The following is a 25,944-nucleotide window of genomic DNA, read 5'->3' as shown; positions in this document are numbered from 1 at the left end:
CAGCCCTCCTCTAAGTGTGTGATATGCTTTAGCATGATCCACAAGGAGCTTCTCCAATGATACCATTTCCCTCACTTGATTAAATGAGATATGGCAAACAATGAAAAAATGATGAAAAAAGGCCATTGCTGTCTGAAAGTTAATTTTCTGTTGTGTTGAAAGCACAAAGGGGAGCTCCAGAAAACAATTTACACCGATATAAAGCAGCTGGAGTGGAAAAAATGTTCTTTATATTGAGTCCTCGTTATTTTTCATTAGTTTAAACCGGCTGCTGTCATCGTGAGCCTGCACAGAGCGTGGGATGATGTTGCTGTTCAGCCCCACTAACCCCATTCCTCGTGTATTTGGCCATCGGCAGGCCCTTAAGAGGATGGCAGTGACTGGGCCCCGTCTGCACCGGGAGTCTGATGAAACCAAACGAAATCAGCCTGTCGAAGTCAGTGGCATTTGTTACCGCGGCTCCACCACTCCATCCTTCCCTGACACAAGCACCACAAAGAAGCTGCTAAGATGAGAGCGACATGGAAACAGCAGAGCAGCCATTTTTCCCCCAACACCTTTTTTTTTAAGTATTCAATTTGTGCTGCACGTCTGGGATGGAATGGAGATTGAACTTATGGCTGAGTGAGAAGGAGGGAGAGAGGAGGGAGATAGAAAATAAGTGTCTCAGGGTTAGTCGACTGCTCCAATACATAAGATCATCTCAAATCACTCAAAAACATTTTGGATATAAGATAATAACAGACAGCAAAGGAGTGTCTTCCTCAGTCAAGGGCAGTTTTGAAGCAAGAGAGATGTACTTTCTTCAATGTTATACATGCATTACATTACCTTGGCAGACTGACAGTCAAATCACCACACACACACACACACACACACATGCATTGAGTATCTGTGGGGCCACGGCCGACATTCAAATCTGTCTACACCTACAGTATGTAATGAAACAGCTCAGTAACAGTCCCCTCTGATCCTGATCATTTATCACTGGACCTGCTCAGTACAGGTGACAGCCACTTTCTTAACTTCATATTTTCTTTGCGGGCTCATGTCACTCTATACACACACCGCCTCGCTCCCCAGGCCGGCAAGTGGAGAATCCCCCCACCGCAAAAACAAACACGTCAGTAAAAGTCCATGATCCAATCCTTTTGAAAGCAGAACCTATCTCCTGATGTTTATGGATCTCATCTATTCAGCGTGAAGTAATGAACGGAATCCCATTATGCCGATTTAATTTCACAAGAAGCTCGGTTTCATTAATAAAGCATGAGCTCTCGGTTGAATATTAATATTAATATTTATACGTCTGTGCCCTAGCTAATAAAAGTAAAGAGATTTTCGCTCGCCCAAGATCATCCTTAGCGTTCCCCGAGGAGAGAGGATGTGTTTTTTTTCTAATGGAACAGTTGTTCAGTGGCTAGCAACTTTAGGCAATACTTTTTATTTTTTCATTTTTATTGTAGATAAAGCAATATCACGACCAAAGGCTTACCTCTGATGCTACCATCTCCGCAGCTGCATTTGTTATTCTGGTCTTAATACAACGTTTAATCCCCATTTAAAATCCATTTGATAGCGATTACTCATCATGCACTTTTCACATCCGCAGAGCAAAGGTGAAAATGTATCGATTAAGGAAACAATCAGACTGAAAATGAATGAATGTTGAACTATTGGACTGCTGCATTTGTATGATAATGCAGCTCTAGCAGGTATTTGAATCTGGGCGCCCCACATTTGGAAATCAAATGCCTGCCAGTGAGCCCAAGGGATAAAAAACAAAAAAGTTTTAGAGTGGGGAAGCGTACTGCCAGTCGACCAAATGGAAATCCAATACAGCACAATGTAGATTCTGCTGTGTGCGAAGCCTCAGAACTTTCTCAGCTGAATTTCAATGTGATTCGAACCAAGGCTGTCACCTCATGTAAAACCAATGCACCCCCCCACTCCCCCATTCCCCTCCTACTGAACTGATTCCTGACTCCATATGGGCAGGGCAAACCTGACAGCTCCTGATGTTCCAACCTACAATCTCTCATCTCTCCAACATGTCAGAGAGAGGGAGAGGGAGAGGGAGAGAGAGAAGGGGGGGTGGGGGGAGGAGCGTCTGTTTCCAGCCCCTGCATTTTGGATGGAGAGGAACTTCATTTACGACTGACAATTAATCTGCGGGAGCCGAACACCCCGGCGTGGCCGTCAGAGCGTGACAGCGTTGGCGCAAAAAAAAACAACATCCCAACTCTCGTCCCGATTCGTCTCCCAGCCGACAGTCTGGCCCCGGTCGCACCCGTCGTTTATCCGCCTCCATATGCCCCCCCCACACCCCCCACCCCCAACCCCCCACCCCGAAAACTCATTAATCTCTAATGGCATAGTTCTGTGTTGCCAGTATGGCCTGTGTATGTTCTCATTAATGGCTTTTCAATCTTATGCGATACAGCAGAAGCATGTCTTGAAGCAGCAAGCGTATGTGATTCTTCTTGTAGTTATTTGATATCGGCGGTAGCAGATAATCAAGGTGGAGATCTGGTGTAGGAGGGATGATGACTGAAAAGGAGTGTGTGTGTGTGTGTGTGTGTGTGTGTGAGAGAGAGAGGGAGAGAGTCTAGTAAACCCAACCCATATGGTACTTCAACAAACACTAAAAATTATTAGACACCCAGGTCTGGTGTCTGTCTGTGTGTGTATGTGTGTGTGTGTGTGTGTGTGTGTGCTACAAGGGAAATAGAGATGGAGAGAGTGAGGGAACTACACATCAAGTTTAGGGGGGGCGAGGGATTCTTCAGCGCAGTATTGGGTCAGTGTTGATCAAATAAATCCCCCCGGGTGGAACCAAGAACAACCTTCAACTCTTGACGTGTTCCAGTGATGCTTGCGCTCCTGCAGACTCACTTTCTCAACTTCATAAGAGCGCATCACTGTTCCAACCGCAGCGGCTGAATTAATGGCTTTGGAACCTCCACATGTGGTGATCAAAATGCCAAAAAGGATGGTCCGGTAGTCTATCTGCCTGAAAAACATATTAAATATTTAAAACAAGAGGCACAGTCCCGCTTTGTTCTTCGCCTTTGTCGGCATTATGGATTCTCACTTTCCCCTTTGGCTATTTGCTCTGTGGTGAAATAAACATAGTTTTCCATATTTTAACTCCAACAAACACCGCGCATCCACGCCTTCCTGCTTCCGAGCAGAAAATAGATTTCTCTAGTGTTCAAAGTTCTCAAAGACAAGTCAAAACAATTCAATTTCTCCAAAAGAAGTGTACTCTTTACTGCATCGTACAGGCCCAAGCAATACAGCCAATTAGTGAGGGGATTGCTATGGAAGAAGCACAGAGGAACGTGAGAGCCAGCAGGAGGGCTGAAGACTCAAACAACTGACATGTCATCTGCCCGCTTCTGTAAAACGAACCTCATGTCAGCATCAAAAAAACACAGAGTTCTGTATTTCAGCCTGGAGTGTTCCGGTGTTCCTGGCACTCACCTTTAACAATAGGATTAGTAGCAAAAAAAAAAAAAAAGGAGGGAGGGAAAAGAGGATAAAAACTGACTGGGATCAGTGCTATCGCTGATGGAGCCTGAAGCCCTGAGGGAGCACTCCTCCTCTGCGTCTTTCTGTTTGATTTGTTCTCTGTCATCTAGTCTGCAGCCAGTGGGCTGAGGGCTGTTTGCTTGGCACTGCGCCGCCCTTTTATCTGTCAATTGAGAGAGAGAGAGAGAGAGAACGAGGGGGAAATGGTACCGCGACCGAACGCTGAACCCGCCTCCTCTTCCTCTTCCTCCTCAAAGGGAAGGCTCCGGGAAAGGGGAAAGAGGAAAGCGGCGGTGACCCCGAAGACTTCGGGAAGTTCAGTCGCTACAGTGGCGTCCTCCGACCGCAGCCTTATGCATCGACGCACTTTAGAAAGATGGCCTATCCGCCAGTACTTAAGTGAATTTAGATAGACATCGATATCCTCATAATAAAACACCTCTGTCTCACTCCAGCTGATCACTGGCTGTCAGTGTCTGGAAGGGCCTGCAGTCCCAATCGATTAGAAAATAAATTACCGCCGGCTGCCCGGAGCCCTCGCCACAGGGCTGAGCGAGGTTGAGCCTCAGCTGCAGTTCCGCCACAGTCAAAAATGATTGAGCAATACTTGCAATAATGAAGCAGGCGTACAAAATCTGGGCGCCGGAGAGCGTATGCAAAAGCGATGGATTTGTCTCGATTTTTTTCGACTCTCTCTTATGGGGATTTAGTGAGACAGCTAAGTGTTTGTGATTGGCACCGGGGGCCCGCGGCCTCATTTCTCCAGTCGCGGGCTCCTCTCCGAGTCGGCCGAGCGTGTAAACACACATCAGCTTAGCGGGCGCCCGGTCCTGCCCTTTGCAGGTGCTCGCTGTCAATCCGGGGAGGTGGTAAAGTAAATAAAAGTCCATCGCTCTGACAACACAAGCAGCTCGGACCATCTGGAGGGCGGATGTTATCACAGCCACTCGCACTGCAGCGCTCGCTCTCATCAGATGAAGCACATTAGTGGAATAAACGGCGAGGAAATGAAGCGAGCTGTCAAATCTTTTAATTAATCTTGAGCGTTTGCTCGATCGCCTACCTGCAGTGTCAGGCTTGCTGAGTCCACACAATTCGATTCCCTTGAGTCGGGCAACTTTAATCAATCTACTGTCTTTTCCAGATTGAGCGCGAGTGGCTTGTTTGTAAATGAGAGGCGTATTTAAGAACATATGACACTTGATGATGGGGAATCTAGGGAAGAACTGAGAGGAGAGTTAGAGCAGCTTGAAAGAAACATGAATGGCCTGGTGAAATTATAGACAAGGAAAAGTAGAGTCTGTTTAAATAGGGACTTAACTTTGATCACAATATTCTGAGCTCATTTTGATTAACATCCATTTTTAATGAAACCATATGCAGCCGCCTCAGTGGGAATGTGCTTCTGCAGTGAGCAATTTGCTACGGATGGAAATGGACATTCTGAGAGAGATAAAGTGTAAAGACTAGACTCTTAATTTATAGTGTATATTCTACACATTTCTATATTGTTATTTTATCCAAAAATAAGTCATCCTCTGAGTTAATTCCAGTACTGTGCACATACCTAACTAAAGAGTCCGTGCAATAAACCGCATTGCAGTGAGCCACGTTTAATGCCTGCTGATGAGTTTTCATCCATTATCAGGCAATACCATGCTGTATCCTCATCAGCAAGCAGCGGCGTCGTTAGGCCTGGGCGTCCGAGGCTACAGCCCTGAATGTTTTATGAATAGCCCCGGATCAAAAAAAAAAAAGTTTTTTGTTTTTTTTTACAAAAATAAGAATAATTTAAAAAAAATTGCCCCGGATCTATTCATCTGTCATTCCGATCATGCATTAAAGCCCTCGAAAATAATATGATATCGTTGATCAAAAACGCAAGTACGTTTTGGGTCCTCTGTGTGTCATTCAAGCAGCAGATCTACTTCACACTATTTGCACGCGTGCATTTTGTGTGAGCACGAGAGAGAGAAAGAGAGAGAGAGAGAGAGCACACCGGTTACAGGGCTTGTCATTGTTGGCATCTGGCGGTAGCTAGCTAGCTAATTCACTAAGGCAAGACTTGAAGGCTATGCTACGGATATAAGAAGCTTTTTCAAAAAGAAAAAGGCGAGGCTAGAGGAGGTGGAGGAAGATTTATCTCCTGTTGCTGTAGCAGCAGATGAGCTCAGGTTGGTGAAGAGGGCTCTTTAGCTAGCTAGCTAGTCTAGCTCAGTGGTTATCAAACGGTTTTTTTCACAAGGCACACGTTTACATATAATTATAGCTATGTAAATCATCATAAATAAGACCTGGCCAGCTCCCAAAGCACGCCAGTGTGCGACGGCACACAGTTTAAGAACCACTGGTCTAGCTAGCCTGCACTCACTGTGATATTGATGTGGAACATGGGCTAAGCATAGAAAGAAAGTGGGATGACCTTACTTTGCCTTTGTAGAATCCAATTAATAAGTCTTCAAGCCATAATTTGTTTCCCCTGAAGCATATGTATGAAGCATATATGAAGAGAACAGGAGGAGAGAGCAGAGGAGATGAGGAGTGCGACAGACAGATGAGACACCAAAGCTACTGGAGAGGTGAAGAAGAGGAGAGTATCAGATAGACAAGACACAGAGTTAACACAGCACAGTTCAAATTTGTCACAGTTCAAAAGGAGCCCTTGTCACACAATAGAAGCAGAAGCTATGAGACCAGGGTTGGTCAATTTTCAAAATTAAACAAAGCATTGGCAACATACAATCTAGCATATGACTGCTTCATCAACGTCAAGGCTCTTATTTTTTTCTTAGGGTTTTACTCCTGCTGCTGAAAATAAAAATAATAACGAAGTTGAATGAGAACTCAGATTGCACTCATTTTGTTTATTCTGATTTCATGTTGTGAAAGCCAGCCTACGCACCTGACCGGAACCTTTTGGTAGAGCAGTGTCTCACATCTTATATTCATTTTGCTCTGAAATAACTTGAAAATGGTGCAATTATCAGGTGAAAATCTAAAGATTTCTGGACTGGGCTAAGCCCCCAATGTTTTAAGATCCTAACAATGCCTCTGTCAGCAAGCATTGAACGTTGGAGCATTGCAATGCGGTCTGCTGCATGGTCTCCCTTTTTGTAATTAGATGAGTGGGTATATGTAAGTAGGACTACAAAACCAGCATATTGTATGGGCTCTGAAGCTCTCCTAAGACTCGGAATATTGAATATTGTAAGATAAGTCTTTAGATTAATACTGGCTTGGGTCAGGCGTATTTAAATATTGAATCATAGTATTATAAACGGAGCATTTTGAGCTGTGGCATTTGCATTCACAACTTACATTTTGCAGAATTCAGTCGCCCAAACAGCTGTGTGGATGCGTGTTTTCATTTGTGTTTTATGTGGGTCAATGTGAGCCAACCAGACACAGCAGCGCGCCAGCCACATTGATGTCTGTATTAGTGTCTTCTGGCATACAGATGAGGGTGCGTCTGGTGCAAGAGGAGCTCTGCGATTTCCACTAATGAGGTTGAGACAGAGCCCCGCTCTGAGCAGGTGAGGCCAGACTGCGTTGACCTTTAGCACCCCCGTAACCATCAGTCACCGGGGCCTGACAGATTGCAAACAACTGGCCGAAGCGGCGGCCGCATCTTGCATATCACTCACCGCGGTGCGGCTCTCCGTCGAATCTGTCAGAGTGGCAGAGAGGCCATCAGCAAGCAGACAGTCAATTCTGAGGCAGAGTTAATCTCACTCTCTCTCTGTCTGTCTCCTTCTCTCTAGGGATATACAGTATATGCACACATACATACATATATACTGTATGTGTTTGTATGTACAGTATGTACGTAGAGACATATTAGAATTAGGCAAACTTAGGTATATATACAATATCTATATCTTCTCTAATATACATATTGTTGCTGTCCAGTGAAAACCTTTTATCTCCAAAATGTACGAAGAAAAGCAGCCTTGTTTTCAGCTTGACCACCATGTACTTTTGAGTTTATCCAATGGGTTTTGAAAGAGTTTCATAAACCAGCAGAGGAGCATGTAATCCTTCAGTTGAAGTTAAAACACAAAATTGGACTTACGAGGTTTCCACAGGACAACAGTGTGCATTACATGTCTCCAGACACCGGCCTCTCTGTCTGTCTTGTTATGACAGTGTCGTCCTTGTTAATCCCCTGTAGGATACAGTCTCCTCTAGTCTTGTACCGAACTGGACTCCCACTCCACCAGTCTGGCAGCATCATGCTAATCAGTCTTTACAAGCCACATTATAAGCTGCTCCCTGATGCTGCATTGGAACATTCCCCTTGGCTATTGGATTAGCTTTTGAGACACCTCAACTTTTTTGGAGAGATTTCTGTAAAACTTGGGCTGTACATTTTACGGGCGATTTCTGAAGGTTGTAAAGTATACTATTTGGAAGCCGTGGCTTTGATCAATAACACTATTACCCATAACAGCATGGTTATGGTCACAAGTGCTGCCAAACACTCAATAAAGCATGACCTTCACCGAGGGCCCGGCGTGATCAGGGAGCGAACACCAACAAAACAATTATCCTGGCTCGTTTCCCCTACTGCTCACCCACCATACATCATTGTTTTATCAAAATCGAAGGGCCCGGCTGAATAGCGCTGCAGCTACCCAGGGCTCCTCTGCCCGCGGATCGATGGCTGATTACAGCACCTCCTGTGTTTTAAGCACCTCTCATCGCAGGGCAAGTCCAGTCCTGTACTGCAGCACAAGTCAATACAGACAGTAGCCACATTACAGGCCACATTATAGCCCTCGTATTAACGCTGCGGAGGCTTAAGTACGAGTTACCGCCTATTAAAATTATGTAAAACAAGCGCTGTTGTTTTATGAACTTCAGAGAAAATCCAAAGCTGCTCCTCTGTTGTTGGGCTGTGACATTTTGGGGAAGCAAACGAAAACGTACGAACAGAGGAACCTGCCTCCCTCAAACCCGTGGTGACAGTTATTCGATAGTTATGAAATTTTGAAAAGAATAAAGACGGACCCCAAACAAAGGCTTCAAAACATGACACCGCTCCGCCTCGCCCATGTCGAACCTGTGATTTTTTCGCGTTGAGAACTTCAGCCAGGCCTCAGGATAGTCTCATTATACAATTGCTATCACCAAATACACTCAGTCAGGGTTTCACTCGAGGAGTTTGCTGGGTCTCATCTTCTTGAAAGGAGCTGCAGTGATAATAAAGGAGGTCTCTTATCTGTTTCTCTGCTCCCTCCACATTCTTCCACTTTATGGACTAGTTTTCTCCACTTTTATGGGTGTATTAAAACATGTCAAGGCATAAAAATCATTAGGCCTTGTAGTCTGACATTTCAATGCAGCCGTCCCCGGAGTCATCTGGGGACACCGTCTTCTTCCAGTAGAAATGTCAGACTAATAAGGTACAAACAGCCACCATAATCCAATTCAGTGTACATCTTTAAGTGTTAAGGCGCAATCAATGTATTCAGCCCTCTGGTATCCAAGCAACGTGTGTGTGTGTGTGTGTGTGTGTGTGTGTGTGTGTGTGTGTGTCTCCTCCCAACCCTCTAAATCCTCCCCTCAAACCCCATACCTAAGGGAGTAGCAGGGAACCGGCTGCTTACTGGGAGGAATGGGTGCTCAGTTCCACCTTCAACAAACAAGATGTCGATGCTGATAAGCTCCCACACATTCAAATAACTCATTTTTAATAGGTCATAAACAGACAATGTGTCACTGCATCTCCACTTATAGTCATGGAAAAGGTTTATAATCGTGATGGAAGCCAGATCTGAGTCAAATAGTGTTTTTCATGATATTTCAGCTTCTGTTTTATCCTGCTTGGAATACCAGATGGGTGGGGTTTGCCATATAGGATGATACAGTGGAAACTTGTATATGATTGGCAGCTTATCTGACTCGTCTCCCATGTGACGGCACCAGCAGATAGCTACTGAGCTCTCACAGTAGCCGGGTGATTTCACCAGAGGGACAGAAAGGTTGCTGGGATAACGTGGAGCAATGCAAGGTGGGATGCGATGACAGAAGAGATGTGGGCGGTGGTGGCGGCGGTGGTGTTGTTGGTGGCAGCTGTGGCATTAATGGTGTTGGTGTGTGTGAGTGTGTGTGTGTGTGTGTGTGTGTGTTAGCGCTTGTGTATACTGTAGTAAGGACCTTTGCAGTGCTGCTGACTGCCCAGATTAAAGGATTACTGCATTTCGCGGCTGCTTTGACACCTTCCAGTCAGATGACGGCTCCGATGCCTTTTCCGCCAATGGGGATTTATAGAAATCAAATCCACCCCATGGCTAAGATAGAAAAAATATGAATATAATCTTACAGTATTACTGCTGTCACACCACCTACTGGCAGAGATCACACTGATGTGTGCAGCCTCTTTTAGGAATGTTAATTAAAGGCGCCAATATCCCCTACCAGGCTAAGCAGCGAGGGCAAATATTTGAACTAGTGGAGGTGCGCTTGATTTATCCTCCCAGACACACGGCCTCAAAAGTGGATGCCTCCGCACAAGATAAGATACACCAAGTCGTCCTCCTGTATCTTGCTCTGTATTCAACCACTGCTTTGTCCAGGTCACAGCTATCAGGTCATTTATCAAGCGAATTAAGAGCATCACACACTTCTTAATGTGCTGTCCTGTCTCTTTATCACCCCCGGTACACACACACACACACACACACACACACACACACACACACACACATAGAGGACTTGTAGGGGTCAATGGGGGATTGTGCAGCCCCATACCGCCATCCACTTCCTCTATATGCTTGACCACACAGCCAATGAGGGCAGGGTATCTGTCTCCCACAGCAGCTCTTAATGCTCCCGATCACGTGACGGAGGCCCTTTGGGTGTCATACGGCGGGAGCGAGCGCATCCATCTGAGCCCTAAAGAGACTCCTGGCCTCCCCTTCCGGAGATGAAATGCAGGGGAAGCTGTGGGCCAATTTATTCCTGGAGAGCAACACCGCGGACGGGCTTTTCGCTCCACTCCAGAAAGTGGATTTTGACGCACCAGATTGGGTTTGCCGTGACGCAGGTGATGAGCAGAATCAAATTTTGGTCGAAGCCCCGCACACTCTGCAGGCCTGGAGCTCCCGCTAATGTCATTCTGCCTCTTGATCTTCCATTTTGAGATCTACAGCTTCCCACCCCCACCCCCACCCCCGCAGCCTATCGTGTTATGCCACAGTGGATTTGACACATCGATGGTGACAAGCCTGACCCGTCTCCACCACAGGCCAGATGACCCACATGGAGACGGTCAATGCGTGACCCCGGTCCGACCACACTCACCACAAAGACCCGACTCGCCTCATCTGCAGCCGAGGCGTCTGATCTGAATCAGGCCTCGCAATGCAGGAAAAAAAAAGACAGAATTACGACGCCCGCAGAAGGGGAGCGACACCATTAATATCCCCGTTCGCCACTTCAGGATGACACGAAAAGCTGAGGAGGTAAAAGAAAAAAACACAAGCAACACGCAACTCAATTCCGCCGGAAAATGATTGCGAGCAATTCCCTGACACCGGGACTATTTCCTGACTCTCTATAGCGTTTTGGTAGCGTAGAGCGGTGCAAAAACCTAATAAAGATTTGGGTCATCACAGACAGCGGATTCATCCGGCTAAAACAAAATTGTCATCACTCTCCGTTGCTGAGCTAGAGTTTAAAGAGGAGGGGAAGCTGGGGGGGGAAATGGGTTAGCAGAGAGAGAGAGAGAGAGCAGCTGTGTTGTGGTGTATTGCGCTGTCCCTGTCAGGCCTGGCTTATTGAATTGATGTCACTCCTTTAAACTCCATTGGGGTGCGTGACTGGGGTTGGGTGACTGTGTGTGTATGTGCATGTGTGTGTGTTTACGAGAGAGAGAGAGAGCGAGAGAGAGAAAAAGAGAGAGAGGGAGGGAGCAACACTGATAACTATGGTTTCCCTGTGAATCTGGCGACCTTCCAGAGACTCAAGGAGGTTTCTGAGCCCCAGGCTTTGCACCAGCCACTCCAATAAGATCGAATTCAACTCCAGTACGGCACACATGTGTGTTTGTGGACATGTCTGAGTGTTTATGTGTAGGCCCGCACTGTGTACACGTGTGTGTGGGTGTGTGTGTGCAACATGTATGTGTGCATGTGTGGCATTTCAGTCTACCCCTCCCACACACCTCCAAATCTAAAATGGCTGCCAGGGAAATTACTTGAAATGCCCTTACTCGGAATAACTTTTCTTTTTTTTTTCTTTTTCTTACTGCTCTGGGCCTCACGGTATGTCTGTGTGAGATTGTTGTCAAAGGTTGCTCAACCATCACCAAGGGGAAAAATCAATATGTGAGTGAAAAAAGTCTGGTCTTTGGTGAGAGCCCCTCGCAGCAGGCCCCGGTGAAATTGTGCATTTAATCCAATTTATATGGAGGCCTCAATTCATGTGTGAAAGAGCCGAAATGAAAGCATCCTCTGATGAAATGGATGTGCTATTTCCCTTTGACGACGGCTGGATCTCGCTGCTCATGAGTCACGATGTGAAGAGCATGAAAATGATTTGTCGACACGTCACAACTATTTTACTCTGAAAAGATCAAATATTGATATGGCGTGAAGTGTAATTCAGTCCTGGTGCCCCTGTCCCTCTCCTTTTCTCTCGTCTTATCAGGGTATCAATTACAGTTATGACTCAACTTGGAGATTAATCTTGTAATATCCTCTCCACCCTACACACGGACTCAGCTGCTGCCTACTTATTGTAATATTTTCACTGCAGCAAATGCAATATTCAATGGAACATTTAATATCATTACCTTTCCAAGTATTACTCCATGCAGGTAGGGTTACAGTTACAAGGGGGAAGATTGCGGTGCAGATCAGCATGTTGCAAAATTAGCTCGACAAATCTGTGCTGTTTCTCCAGGCACACTGGGGCATGACGCAGCAAAATGCAAAAACACCTTGAGTGCAATCCGCCACTATTGATGGCGCTTTAATGACATGGAAGCCAACAGTATTTTTGTGCGTTGACGAGGCAGCGTGTGTGCGCACACAGCCAACAGTGATGTGAAGAGGAGACTCTGGGGAGATGCATCTGCTAACACCTTCTGTCCATATAATAAAACAATCTCTTTCTCCATCTCTCTCTCTTTACCTCCTCTCTCATTCCTTCCTCATATGATCCACCATAACGAATGGCCCTCTGTTCACTAGTTGCCTGCCTAACTGCGTAGTACAGCAGACTAATGGATGGACTATTGACTTTTTGTCATATGTTTGCAAGTTTATATGAGGGTGAAATAAATATGACACCGTTATGCTCCTCTGACATTTTTTTAATATGTCCTCGAGGCCACAGTCGTCGATTCATTCCTCTATGTACAAGAAGAAGGCGTCCCATCCACAGAGAGCGTCTGCAGGTGAGACATTCACGTCGCGCCACTTCTCCCTCACAGCTCTGTCAGGCTGATGTCAGGCCGGTGCTGATGCTCTCTGTAAGGTATCAGTCGGTGAGACAGGTCTGACTGGGATTGTTTCTGCTGTCTGTTCGCCTGCCCGTGCTCATTAGATCCTGAGAGCTTGACAGCCAAACCCCCCCCCCCTCCCCTCCCTTCCCTCCGGCCCCAATGAAGCTCTGTGAACACTAGCAGGGTGTGAGCAATAATGAATCACCATTAGCCCGGGTCACACCGGCTGACAACCAATTTACGGGAGAGGAGAGGCTGCAGACAATCACATCCAGGTAAATGTATGCGTTTAACTGCTTCATCCTGAAGGAACGCTGCCATTTCCAAAGGACATATACAAGGCAGATAAGACAGATTATATCTCACATCTCCTGGTGTTCGTCTCTTTATAGAGTCATTTTGATGTAAAGCATAAAGGACACTTCAGATCCCCTTGGATGTTTCAGCAGAAGTTCAGTATCTTATGTGGCTGAACTCACCATTACTTTTCCATAACTGGGTACATTCTGACATCTAGTGGTGATGCATATTTACAACACCGGGGAAATGGGCTTACTGATTTCATTTCATGGCAAAAGGTGTGGTCAGCTTTTACTCCAGGAGTCCAGGATGTACAGAAAAGATGAGTAACATGCTCATGCTACTGGTGTTCCTGCTTTCTGCCAGTTCCCTGCAATTGGAATGAAGCAGGACAGCTGCTGGAGGAAGAAGCTGAAGTTCTACCCAATAAAACACTAATAGTCGAAGTTCAGTTCTGCCATTTTAACGGACTGTAGCAATTGAGTGTAGGAAAGAATGTTGGGTAAATGTTTATTTAATCATAAAACATTATGTGGCAGAATAAGCATATTATGAGTGCATTATATAACACACAATGTGCAAAAACCTCAAGCATTGAATACCTTGTATACCAATTCCATAACAGTTGCACCATAATCATGTGTTAAAATGCATCATAAAGCACAAGAATTCATGTAATTTTCTGATGTGGCGATAATGTGGGACTAGTGTATAACAGGCTTGCAGTAAGTTTAAAGTGTGTTTATGATGCCTTGCAATAAACGTCAAATAAAGTAAACACTTTATTGATGAACCTAGCCTTAAAAAAAACCTCTGTGAGTCATTCCAGGAGGGAAGTGAAACAATTAACAACCAGAGCATCTGCTGGAAAACTCAAACACTCCTTTATGGATGACAAACAGCCCATCTGTGTTGCCAGTTCTCAAAAAAGCAAAGGGGCCATGAGTGCCATCCGGCTGAAGAGAATGAGGCTCAATTAAAAGTAACTTTAGTAGTAAGAGAGACTATCCCATAAAGTTTGCTTCTCTGGATAAGTTGCGTCGGACAAATGCCTAAAACATAAATGTAAAATGTAAACATTATAAAAGCATCAAATTTTGATGAACCACTGCTAATGTGTAGTTGGGGTGGAAGTGAGGCTGTGGTTTCAACCCTGAAGACCAAATGTGGAAAAAGCATATTAGGCCAGTGAGACTATTCTGTGTTCTGTTTTTCTGAGTTTCCATGTATTTGTGACTTGTCTAGCCAGTTAAACTCTACTCACACCAAATCCAAGCAACAAACTGTAGACCATGACTCACACCAAGAATGACTCATACAAATACAGTATGACCTCTATGAAGAAGTTAAATTTCCCCCACTGCCCACTGCATATAGATAGTTGACTAGTTCTCTTTTCTTTCTTTTGTTTCTGAAAATAGCTCTAATGTTTATCCTTACCACAGGGTCCTGGGACCCTTCAGAAGCTATGCAGGCCACAGGAGCCTTCTGTGACATTGGCCTTCAAGTGCAAAGTTGGCGGGAACTCTGCCGAGATGCCTGAATGTGTTGACTGCAGCAAGGTTTTTGTTTCTTTCCAAGAAGGCTACGGTAACTCAAGTGATTTGAGTGCTGCGCTCAGGAAGCAGTGCAGAGTACAGAACTCTCCAATCACAGACCAGAGAGGGACCACAGACCTGAACACAGCATGTATCAAGCTTCAGCTCATTGATGACCTAACTACCGTGGCATGCTGTGAAGAGGAGCAGCATCTTCCATACAATCAAGAGAGGTTTCTACTTAATGTGTTGGATTCTGAGAGCTACAATCAAGGAGGACAGCTGGACTCCAAGTGGCCAAATTGAGAAATAGAGTCTGCATGCTGGTGGTCTGACGTCATGCAATAAATCTGAAAAATTAATTGTTTTTGGATGTGTGTTTGTTCTACTTTTTCTGTCAAAATAGACTTTGGAGCATAACAGTAGTGGCAAATACAGGATATGTGCACTGTACAATCACAGCATGTGATACAAGTAGATGGGAATCCTGAAAGTAATACGAGAAATGCTTGACTGGCTGAGGAGAGGTGAAATGGTTGACCTTTCTCACGAAAACAGCCCTATAAATATTTAAGGATAAAGTGTTCCCATTTACTTTAACAGTAGCAGTCTCATTTGCCCTCTGCACCTTCATGAAACACCCATCACTCTCAAAAAACCTGAGCTTTGAGAGGTGGCATGATACAAATTGTTGTTGTATTTTGCTGGTAAATGAGAAATGAAAATACTAGATGATAGCAAAAAGATAGTGGAATGGCTAATGGAATATTCCAACAGACCCTTTGCTGCCAATGGCCACTAGATGGTGTCATATGTTTAGCAGTTCTCAATACTCAATACAAACCATCTTGGACACACTGAGAACAGTCAGCAGTGCAATACTTGCACTATAGGGTGCAAGTATTGCACCCTAGAGTATGTGATTAATTCACATTTCATAATAAGCATATTTTCATATTTGCTTTAGATGTATTGCATTACTTGCATCTTTAATGTTCTGTAGTGTTCTGTAACGTTTATAGTTCTATACAGCATTGTTAAATTTGGTATTAATTTGAGCATGAGGTAAATGCTTTCATTATTGCTGAGTGTAGATCATGGATCAGCACGCCCTTAGACAATATTTGCACAGTAAAATGAGCTGTTGGAGTGGGTTAAGGGTTAAAACTGCCTGCCTGCTTGGCTCCGCCTTGTTTGGGTGACTCAGCAAAACAGGAAGCAGGAAGTCTACACATTTCATTACTTCTGAGAGACGCAGCTCTGCTACTGGAATTGGGTGTCAGGTAAGTTTCACTGTAACTTTTCTTCTATTAAATGTACTATAAATAAATTTGCATTTGAAGGTGGTTATGAATTCCAGCAGCCTTGATAAGGTAAAGTAAATAGACTAAAATGTATAAGCAATAAGCAATGATTCTGGATGTAAACAAGGGCTGTCTCTGTTTGTCCGGTGCCTGCACCCTGCCTCTGCCCTTTGCCCTACTTTCCATTTCAGAGGGAAACACGAGCGCAGTGAGGGTGGCAGAATGGCTGGCAGGCTTTCGCTCCCAGAAGTGGACCTCTCCTGTCCCATATGCTGCGATATCTTCAAGGACCCGGTGGTCCTCAAGTGCAGCCACAGTTTCTGTGCGGCCTGCCTGCAGCAGTACTGGGCTCCGCGGGGACAGAGCCACGACTGCCCTCTCTGCAGGACGGAGTCTCTGGACGAACCTGTGGCCAGTCTCACCCTGAAGAACCTGTGCGACTCTTACGTCCAGGACGGCGGAGGTCTGCAGGTCCCGGCAGAGACGGGAGAGCTGTACTGTGATCCTGGGGAGATGTGCCCACTCCATGGGGAGAAGCTGAAGCTCTTTTGCCTGCTGGACAAGGAGCCCATCTGTGTGGTTTGCCACACCTCCAGGAAGCACAAACAGCATGATTGCTGCCCTGTCAGCGAGGCCATTGTGGATGTGAAGGTAAAGATCTAGGCTTCTTAGGGGAAATAATGAAAATGTGCTTTTCTGTTAACGACTGTTAGCGACAGGCTGACAAGTTCAGAGCATCAATGATGAGCTGTTGTCTTTGAAGGATGTTATTAGTCTAAAGATTGGATAATCTGTTTCTAAGCAACAGGCTTTTAAATTAGTTTTTTCTTCCCTGAATTATCTGCACAGGAGGAAATGAAGTCTGCCCTCAGCTCTTTGCAGACAAGGAGAGAGGCTTATGATAAAATTAAGAAAAACTACGAGGATACTGTGGCACACATTCAGGTGTAGTGCTGTTCTTGCCAGTGGATGATATAAGAAATCACACCGTAGCCCGTGCCGGTCGTTTACAGGCCACACTAACGCAGGTTTCATTTCAGGTCCAGGCACGATTCGTGGAAAGACGGACCCGCGAGGAGTTCGAGAAGCTTCAGCGTTTCCTAAAAGCTGAGGAAGAGGCCCGGATGGAGGCCCTGAAGAAGGAGGAAGAGCAGAAGAGTCGAACGATGAGGCAGATGATTGAACAAATTAGCAGAAACATAACCTCTGTGTCTGACTCCATCAGAGCCATAGAAGAGGAGATGGCTTTGGAGGACATCTCGCTCCTTCACGTACGTTTGAGCACGTTTGGATTAGCAGAATGCATGAACACTATGTTGAGCATGTAGGAAGATAGGAGTTCTCTTATTAATTTGCAATCATTTTGTCTTTCAGAAATGCAAGAAGACGATGACAAGGTAAGAAGCTTGTTATGTCTTTCTCTCTTTCTCTTACTTGCATTATCAAGTGTGTGATAAACAGAGAGTTTGCCTAATTCTGTTTCCTGCAGAAATAAGCATCCAGACATGGTTCCAGTTATGGCTCCAGGAGCGCTCATAGATGTGGCCAAATACCTGGGCTCGCTCAAGTACACTGTGTGGGCGAGGATGCAGAAGATCATCACATACAGTGAGTACATACTGTTCAGGCCATAAGAAGAAATCTCATGGCGAGGTTTACTCTGCTTGATGGATTCAGGAGGATGGCAGAAGGTCATGATGTTGACTGAACTGCAGTCAGACTCCAGCCGTTGCAGATAGCTAATAATCTGCTTTGTTGTCTTCAGCCCCGGTGACTCTGGACCCCAACACTGCCGCCCCGTGGCTCCAGCTGTCGGAGGATCTCACCAGCGTCAGCGACAGCGATGAGAAGCAGAAGCTGCCCGACAACCCGGAGAGGTTCGACCCTGACACCGGCGTACTGGCCCACCAGGGCTTCACCTCAGGCAAGCACGTCTGGGATGTGGAAGTGGGAGAAAACACCGCCTGGGTTCTCGGTGTGGCCAAAGAATCCGTCCAGAGGAAAGAGAAAGTGTCTTCCGTGCTGAAGAATGGCTACTTGTCCGTGTACTTTTACCACAAAATGTACTTTGCGGGCACTTCTCCTTTGACGAGGCTGAACTTGAAGAGGCAGCCCCAGAGAATCAGAGTGCAGCTGGATTGCGACAAGGGGAGGATTTCTTTCTATGATCCGCTTGACAACACACACATCTACACCTTCAAGCATGCCTTCACTGAGAAGGTCTTCCCTTATTTCTGGTTGGGTTGTAAGCAGTGTCCTTTGAAGATTGAACCACTGGAGTTTTCTGTGAAAGCTGCTGATTATTTTTGAGCATGTAGCTAATGGAGCTAAGAATTTACCTGTGTGAATGTTGAAACTTTGCCTTTTGATTTTATGATAAAAATCATACTCTATCATGTGTTGTAGACAGTTGTCTACCATTTATTTTGAAGAATTAATTGCACAAACCTTTGCCTATGGTATCACTGAATAAAACTTAAGAAAAAACTTGTATGTGCATGCATGTGAATGATTTAACTGCATGTTATTGGACTTTGGAAACAACACAATTTAATTCCTCACATTCACATCTCTGCTGCTTAGTTTTCTTCTGCCCAAAAGGAATGGGAGCTGTTCCAAATTTCATATCACTAGGTATACAAAGAAGCCCCAGAATCTGAAATCATACTGTGATTAGACTTGCTGGGCTATAAAACTTTTAGTACTGCACCCATAGGCCTTCATTGTACCTTTCTCTCTTTTTTTTTCTTCATTACTCAATACAGTGCTCTCTCATCTTTTCAGTTTTTCAACTTCATTTTTCATCAAAACATACTCACTACTCCTCCTATGCCAAAGCTCACTCAACTTGACAGCCCTACACTATTTGAACTACTACAAAAGGTCCTGCCACACTGCATCTTTCAGAAAATGTACTTGGTGTACTTGTGCCTGGTTTCTGCTTTGAAATGTATTGTCTGAGATGTTGATACAAAACAGAAAGTGACAGCTTAGCAAGAGTTGTACTTGTATTTTAATCCAACCCAAAGCAAACACTGAAGAAAAAAAAAGTGTATTTTGAGTTATGGGTTAACAAAGTTCCAAAAAATGATTCTCCATCCTGCAAGTCAAACTGTCTAGTGGTCACATTAGTGTTGTGACTGTGGTACGATGCAGTTTCTGAGCTGCTGTGCAGGCCAGAATACTAGAGGCTATGAGGATCAGTCTTCCCATGTAGTGTATGTGGGTATGCGTCTAATTAGCGTTGAGAGTGGGTGTGGAGGGAATTGGGTATAATTGACTGTTGGGCCCTCTGGTTGTTGCATGTCTGGATTATCCCCCTTGAGGCCCCAGGGCAAGCATATATTATGTATTGGCCCTGTCACGTTAGGAAATCAGTACTAAAAATGCTTGATGTACAGCTATTAAAGATAGCATGCAATTTGCAATTCAATTACAAATTTATCTACATGCAAACCCGGGGTTTTTGGTACACTTTTGGTGGTGTGTGCCCTGCAAGCCCTGTTGGTACAGGTTTAGTTGCTGGCCTAATTCAATGAAACATCTCTGATGAGGGGCTGCACATTTGATAATAACCCCAATGACACACCATCTATTCCCCTTTCTTCTAACATCCAAGCCAGGTTTCGCCATAGGAATGGTTACTTTAAGTTTAGGCCTAAAGATTAGGACTGTGAGAAAGTGAAAAAGGGATTATAATACATAAAACAATATACAAAACACAATACAATATCATATGTAGGCTAACTCACTTTATTAGACTTTATTCAGGTGATATCTATTCAAAAAACAAACTAGCCTATACTTTGGTAAATTTCATGAAGTTAGTAAGGGATTATTTTGTGTCTGTTAATGGTAAAATAAACTATTTTTCAGAATATGTCAAGAAAGAAAGAAAGAAAGAAAGTGTAGCCTACTTCCAGTGTCCAAAATGTATTTTGAATAACTATTCTGAAGTATATGTGAAATGTATTTATTTATTTTTTTAATTGAAACTTTATTGCATTTAATTACAGATGTCTTTATTTATTTTTGCAGTGTTGGTCACTTCATTTCCTCTCCGCACCTCCGCACCCACTAATTAGACGGTCACCTAACTAAATAGTCCGGCTGAAGTAGTTTTAAGCTAGCTGCACCTCATGTCGACCTTGTCAGCCTTTGCTTCAGCGAAAGTTTTTGCTTTATTGTGTTAGACCTTAGGTTGAATATTTGAAAACACACCTTAAGAGTTACTTTCATCATTTGTGTGAAGCTGTCATACTCCACGGCAAGGTGAAGTACCAATTACTGGCCTATGACTAACGGTAGCGTTAGCCAATGCATTAAAACCTGCGTAAAGTTAAGCTTTCATATCGGCCCATTAGCTGTTTGTAGCTATAGGTTAGTACATTTATGTGTAGCTAAGTAGCCGATAGCTAGGGATTTTGAAGTTATATTCTTACATAGTTTTATGTAAATAAAAAGGCGGGTAAACTATATGACCTGTAGTCGATTATCTTCATGAGACAACCACCGTTATGAACAAAAATCAACTTTAGAAAAGCATTAATTTATGCGTTTTTCCCTTACATTGCATATAAATTACAAACTGCTTGCTATGATACATACTCAGAATTTTATATCTTAATTGTGTCACCATAAGAAAGTGGGTAAATTACTCTACAAATCAAAAGGTTAAAGTGGGCTGAGGCTCCGCTACATCCCTGATGCAGACATTAAAAGTGAATTGATAATCAATCAACCACTCCTCTATAGGATGCCCAAGATGACTGACAGCAAAGGGAGGAAGAGAAAGAAGGCAGCAGCAGTTGTTTCAACTCCTGAGTCCCCGTCCATGTCGTCCAAGGTCACCTTGCCAAGCCCTTCTCTCCTCCTCCTGGAAATCCCAGCTGACGCCAACACCACCCTCCCAGTGTGGGACGCCATGAGATCCCAGCAGGTCGACATCTCCTGGGCTGTCAACCCATACAGCATCAATGTTCACTTGACCCCTGTGCCCTCTAAGCCAGGTAAGACTGCAAGTCCCAGCAAGAGTGAAAGCGCTTCCAACCTGGCACAGACTTCAGCTCCTCCTCCCAGCATCCTCCAGCCTCAAATGGTCATCCAGCCCATAGCTCAGCAGGATGACGCCTCCAGGATCCTCTTCACCTTCTCCCAAAACACCCCCCAGCCGCTGCCCAGCCCCGGCCCTCCTAGTCAGCTACAGAAGGTAGCCCCAAGCCCGGTGATGTCCACCTCGCTCATCGTCCCCCTGCCTCTCATCATCACCCAGTCCCAGCCTGCGCTCCAGCCCAGCACCCCTGCCAAGAAAGGGGTCCTGTCCGTCACCCAGACCCCGACAGGCACCCCCACCAAGCCGCCGGCCCCGCCCAAAGCACCTGTCTCCCAGCCCTTCCACACCAAGAGCTCCTACGACATCCAGATCTGTGACAATTTCCTCTTGAATCTGTGTTGTGAAGGGGCGAAGTGTAAGATGCACCACACCCCCTACCCCTTCCACTGGCAGCTGTGGTGTGTGTCCACCCACCAGTGGGTCGACTTCCCCCCTCGCTCCCAGCTCCTGCTGGAGAGGATCTACTGCGATGTCAACCAGGAGGTGATTGGCATCAAGGATGGGTGAGTAAGAGGGCGGGACTGGAGGCTTATTTGTGATGTCAGCTAGGGCTGCAACTAACCATTTTATTATTGATTAATCTATCGATTATTTTTTCAATTAACCGATTAATCATTTAGTCTATAAAATGTCAAAAACAATGACAAATGGCCATCACAAGTTACCAGAGCCCAAAATGGTGCCTTTAAAGTGCTTATGTAGTCCGAAGTATTCATTTTATAATGATATGAAACGGAGAAAAGCATGCAAATTGTAGCATTTGTAAAGCAAATGTTTGGTAGCCTGGTGTCCATCTCCTATGAATCGCAGTTCTCATAACTCTTCAAATTTGCATGGTGATTCATGCAAATTCATGCAAATGCAAAAGTGATTGCGATTCATAGGGGCTGGACACCAGGCTAAATGTTTGGTATTTTTACTTGATAAATGACTAAAAGGAGTAATCAATTATAAAAATTATAATAGATTAATTGACTAATCGTTTCAGCACTAATTTGATCTTGTGTTGTTATTAGATGACGTTCTCTGTTGACAATCGCATATTTGCAAAAAGTATATTTTTCAAGACCGAAGAAAAGAATGGCTGCTATCTCATCGATGCTCATGTTTCAATTTCATTTCAAGGGCCCATGTGTCATAGAACCCATTTAACACATATATGAAATATAAAATAAGAAAAAATAAAACACCAAAAGTGATGTGTGGTGTTTAGATAACCAAAATGAAAATATAATCAAATACTCTGGATTTACTACATGTGTGTATGGCAATTGAACATCCAGGTCAGGATTTTTATTGTATTGATGATGGTAAATGTGGGAGCTCTCCTTCAGACAAAAACAAATACAAGTCACTGGATTTGACCCATAATCCCGCAATGCTTCTGTGTCCTACCTTCCTTTTAGAAACGACTGCTACAGCCTGAATTTTGAATCAATGGATTTGGACAACCCCTCCAAGTATGACGGGATTAGACGACTGTCTAACACTGACGACCCAGCCAAGAACCCTTACTTCCCTGGCAAGTGGCAAATCTACTGGTGGAACAACCTCAACTGGCAAGAGTACAAGGAGGTAAAGGCCTCTACTTCTCCCCCTCTCTTGCTTTCACAGCCTTTTTGTCTCTCTCTCCTTTTCCCTCCTCACTGTCTCTTTGTCTCCCTCTTATCTATTTCTACTCTCCACAGCCCTCTCTTGCTCTAGTCCCCATTCTCATTTTGAACTTAAGTTGGATTCCGCCATTGAGTGCATTTTTCAGTGACCGATTCCCATTAAAAAAACGTGCTTCTTGCACATTGATATTGATATGTCTCTTCAAAGGACATGTCCAAGTTGCTGCTGGAGAAGATGAACAACATGGAGCCGGAGTGTTCCTTCTATATCGGTACACAGGAGTACAAGGTGGACTTCACCAGTATGACCCAGACCAACATCACCTCAGGATACCAGAGAGAAATTCGCCGCAGGCCTGCCTACCGCTCCCTTCCTTCCATGGAGCCATATCTGAAGTAAGTGTCCTGCCTCTTTTCTCTCTCTCTCTCTGCGTCACTCACATACATACTAGGGTTCGACCGATACATTGGTTTGATATCAGGCCAATATTGTCCTGTTCTTAAAAATGCACTCTTTAAATTTAATATAAACACACTTTAAATATAATGGATACAATGCAGTTTGATTACATCTTTATTGTAAAATTGGTCAGTATTTCACTGGTTTTCTATGGGAAGCCCTTGACCTGGAAAGATTCTAATGTAACATATCCCTCACAAATATGCATGAATATGCTATTATTATAATCATTATTGCTATTATTATTTTTTTTTTTCCAGGATGTCAATGGAGGGTTTTAATGTTCCATAATACTGTGTCAGATGTTTCCATGCTGCCAAGAATAAAATTCTGGGTAAACACTTGCAGCACTGCATAGTTAATCGTGTATAACCGTGTATCACAGCTGTTGTTGAAAATAGTCAAGATGGTGATATAAGATCCTAAAAGTCATCAGGACTAATAATAATGTGATTAAAAACTGTGATCACAATATCTAGTAAAATAATCGGGATTATCATTTCAGCCACAATCATTTGGCCCTAGAAACACTGAACACTTTTTTTTTGCATGAAAGTGGCTAAATAAAATGTTGAATATTACCAGAAAATGTTGGGTATTAGTAGCTTCCATTAGAAAAATATCACTATTGGTTGAACCCAAATACAAACACGCACACTCATCACCTGCTCTAACTTGTCTATGGGTTTCAGATGCATAGTCAGTTGGTGAGATGTTGCCTTTGGAATGGTCCCATATCTCGTTATTGCCAAGTTAATAGCCCTAACCCTTTCTTTGGTCTTTCCCTTCCTCTTCCTCCTCTAACCCCCCACACCCAGGACAGGAATCCAGAGTGGGCCTGCCCAGCCCCTCGGTGAGCCTCCTGCGGCCAACTTCAGCGTGGACCCTCTGGAGGAGTTCAGCTGCTGGTACCCCCCGGTGTGGAGCCTGGTCTCAGAGCAGGAGTACAGCCTGGTGGACGTCCCGCTAGGCACGCAGGCCTACCTGAAGGTCTACAACCTGTTCCACGAAAGCCTGCCCGAGACCAAGGTGGAGATCCTCGGCATCCAGCAAATCCAGAACCACCTCCACTGGGACAAGTTCCAAAGGTTCGGCTGCTGTTTGTGTCTTTTCCTGTGTGTGTTAACATGGATGGAGAGGTATTAGTGGAATGACTGGGAAGTCATGCTTTATACTTAACGCTTCAAGTTCAAGTTCAAGTTTCTTTTATTACCACACGGCTAGGCTGGTGGAATTAATCACAGTACAGATGGAATAGCTGTAACAATACACCACATACAACACCAGTGCAACCATAGGGACCTAAGTGCAACACGAAAAAACATATAATACACAACTCCACATATCATACAATTAGACCGACTTTTGTGTATTTATCAATTGTATGGCTTTGATAAATACACAAAAGTTGGTCTAATTGTATTGTAACGCTTGCTTACTCTGTTATAGAAGAGAATTGTAGGCCAGTGAATTAAGTAATTCGGGTTCAACTGTTTTTGTATTTTTTATGTCTGATGCCAATAGAAATTTTAGATTTAAACTGCCGATAGCCGATATCTTGTGCCAATGTTCAACATCTTAAAATCGGACAATTTTCATGTCAAAAAATTTCAAGTGTTTTGTGTTTCCCCAACAATTTTATTGTTTAGAAAGTGGAAAATCCTCTGAAATAGCATTTAAACCATGGGGACACTAATATTACTACTACCACTATACCTACTACTACTAATACGAATATGCTACTACTAGCAGCATATTCATGCATACGTTTGTGTTGGCATGATACTTGCACAATAGATATGTGTTACATCAAAACGCTTGAACTTGCAGCACAAATACATTTCCATTGCAGGTACAAGTCCCACATGCTGAAGCGCCACACCAAGATGAAGGAGCCTCTGGAGAGACATCTGTTCCACGGCACGACCGCAGAGGCCGTGGACGACATCTGCCACAACAACTTCGACCCGCGGATGGCCGGAGTCAACGGCGTGTCCTACGGTCACGGCTCCTACTTCGCCTGCATCGCCTCCTTCTCCAACTCCTATTCAGCCAAGGTGGGGATGGATGAGGTTCGCCACATGTTCCTGGCCAAGGTGCTGGTGGGGAAGGTGAGCTTGGGAAGGAACGGGTACCGCCGCCCCCCGCCCCTCACCAGGGCGAAGAAGTACTGTCTCTACGACACCTGCGTAGACAGCTTGGAGAATCCCTCCATGTTTGTAGTTTTTGATAGCTGTCAGTGCTACCCGTACTACCTCATCAAGTACAGAGAGATGCCCAAAGTGATTGATATGGAAGCGTGAAAAAGAGGATGCCGTTAGTTGGTTGTTGTTTATTGTTCAGATAGATCTTGAAGTTGTCCAAACGTAAGATGGCCAAAACTGTTGTTAAATCAGTTGAGGTTGCAGCTGTTCTCCCAGGCCAGACAAACGTTAGCTTAGTTACTGTCCTCAGCTTAGTTACTGTCCTCAGCTTAGCTAAATATAAAATATATAGATTAAGTGCAGTTACTTCACAATAATGAAGACATGTAAGCAGAGGAGTTGAAATGTTGTAATGTATCTCCAAAGTTACGAAGGCGAGCACTTTGTTTTTCAAAAGTTTATTTTGGTTACCGAACAAACATTTTAC

The 25,944-nt window shown here is 44.4% G+C and overlaps 2 protein-coding genes across 3 annotated transcripts; both read left to right on the top strand.

The window, feature by feature from the left end:
• The first annotated feature begins 16,078 nt into the window (after nucleotides 1-16,078).
• LOC139638337 (nuclear factor 7, ovary-like) lies at nucleotides 16,079-18,614 on the top strand. Of its 2 annotated transcripts, XM_071512453.1 has the most exons (7): nucleotides 16,079-16,106; nucleotides 16,319-16,778; nucleotides 16,977-17,072; nucleotides 17,168-17,398; nucleotides 17,502-17,524; nucleotides 17,617-17,735; nucleotides 17,893-18,614. In XM_071512453.1, the coding sequence occupies exons 2-7, from the start codon at nucleotides 16,350-16,352 to the stop codon at nucleotides 18,435-18,437; spliced, it is 1,443 nt and encodes a 480-aa protein (XP_071368554.1). In that variant the 5' UTR covers nucleotides 16,079-16,106; nucleotides 16,319-16,349; the 3' UTR covers nucleotides 18,438-18,614. The 2 variants fall into 2 exon arrangements, with proteins under 2 accessions (XP_071368554.1, XP_071368561.1); XM_071512460.1 differs by lacking the exon at nucleotides 16,977-17,072.
• A 2,278-nt stretch (nucleotides 18,615-20,892) lies between these two features.
• LOC139638187 (protein mono-ADP-ribosyltransferase TIPARP-like) lies at nucleotides 20,893-25,942 on the top strand. Its single transcript, XM_071512235.1, has 5 exons — nucleotides 20,893-21,743; nucleotides 22,647-22,815; nucleotides 23,062-23,249; nucleotides 24,147-24,401; nucleotides 25,166-25,942. Exons 1-5 carry the CDS (start codon nucleotides 20,893-20,895, stop codon nucleotides 25,614-25,616), a joined length of 1,914 nt encoding a protein of 637 aa, XP_071368336.1. The 3' UTR covers nucleotides 25,617-25,942.
• The last annotated feature ends 2 nt before the right edge of the window (nucleotides 25,943-25,944 follow it).

Source organism: Centroberyx affinis, unplaced genomic scaffold (genome assembly GCF_046629955.1).
Source record: "Centroberyx affinis isolate AG114_WGS23_722 - 3 ecotype Tasmania unplaced genomic scaffold, CSIRO-AGI_Caff_v1 ptg000277l_1, whole genome shotgun sequence".
Taxonomy (NCBI): domain Eukaryota; kingdom Metazoa; phylum Chordata; class Actinopteri; order Beryciformes; family Berycidae; genus Centroberyx; species Centroberyx affinis.
The sequence above is the reverse complement of the archived record's forward strand: the minus strand, read 5'-3'. Positions and strand labels throughout refer to the sequence as shown.

What these genes read in the sequence shown, in the direction of transcription:
- LOC139638337 (XM_071512453.1), top strand. Translation starts at nt 16,350, where the DNA reads ATGGCTGGCAGGCTTTCGCTCCCAGAAGTGGACCTCTCCTGTCCCATA. An exon ending in ATACTGTGGCACACATTCAG is followed by an intron (nt 17,073 to 17,167) that starts GTGTAGTGCTGT and finishes GTTTCATTTCAG; the next exon opens with GTCCAGGCACGATTCGTGGA. An exon ending in TGCAAGAAGACGATGACAAG is followed by an intron (nt 17,525 to 17,616) that starts GTAAGAAGCTTG and finishes TGTTTCCTGCAG; the next exon opens with AAATAAGCATCCAGACATGG.
- LOC139638187 (XM_071512235.1), top strand. Translation starts at nt 20,893, where the DNA reads ATGACTGACAGCAAAGGGAGGAAGAGAAAGAAGGCAGCAGCAGTTGTT. An exon ending in GTGATTGGCATCAAGGATGG is followed by an intron (nt 21,744 to 22,646) that starts GTGAGTAAGAGG and finishes CCTTCCTTTTAG; the next exon opens with AAACGACTGCTACAGCCTGA. An exon ending in TCCATGGAGCCATATCTGAA is followed by an intron (nt 23,250 to 24,146) that starts GTAAGTGTCCTG and finishes AGGAATCCAGAG; the next exon opens with TGGGCCTGCCCAGCCCCTCG.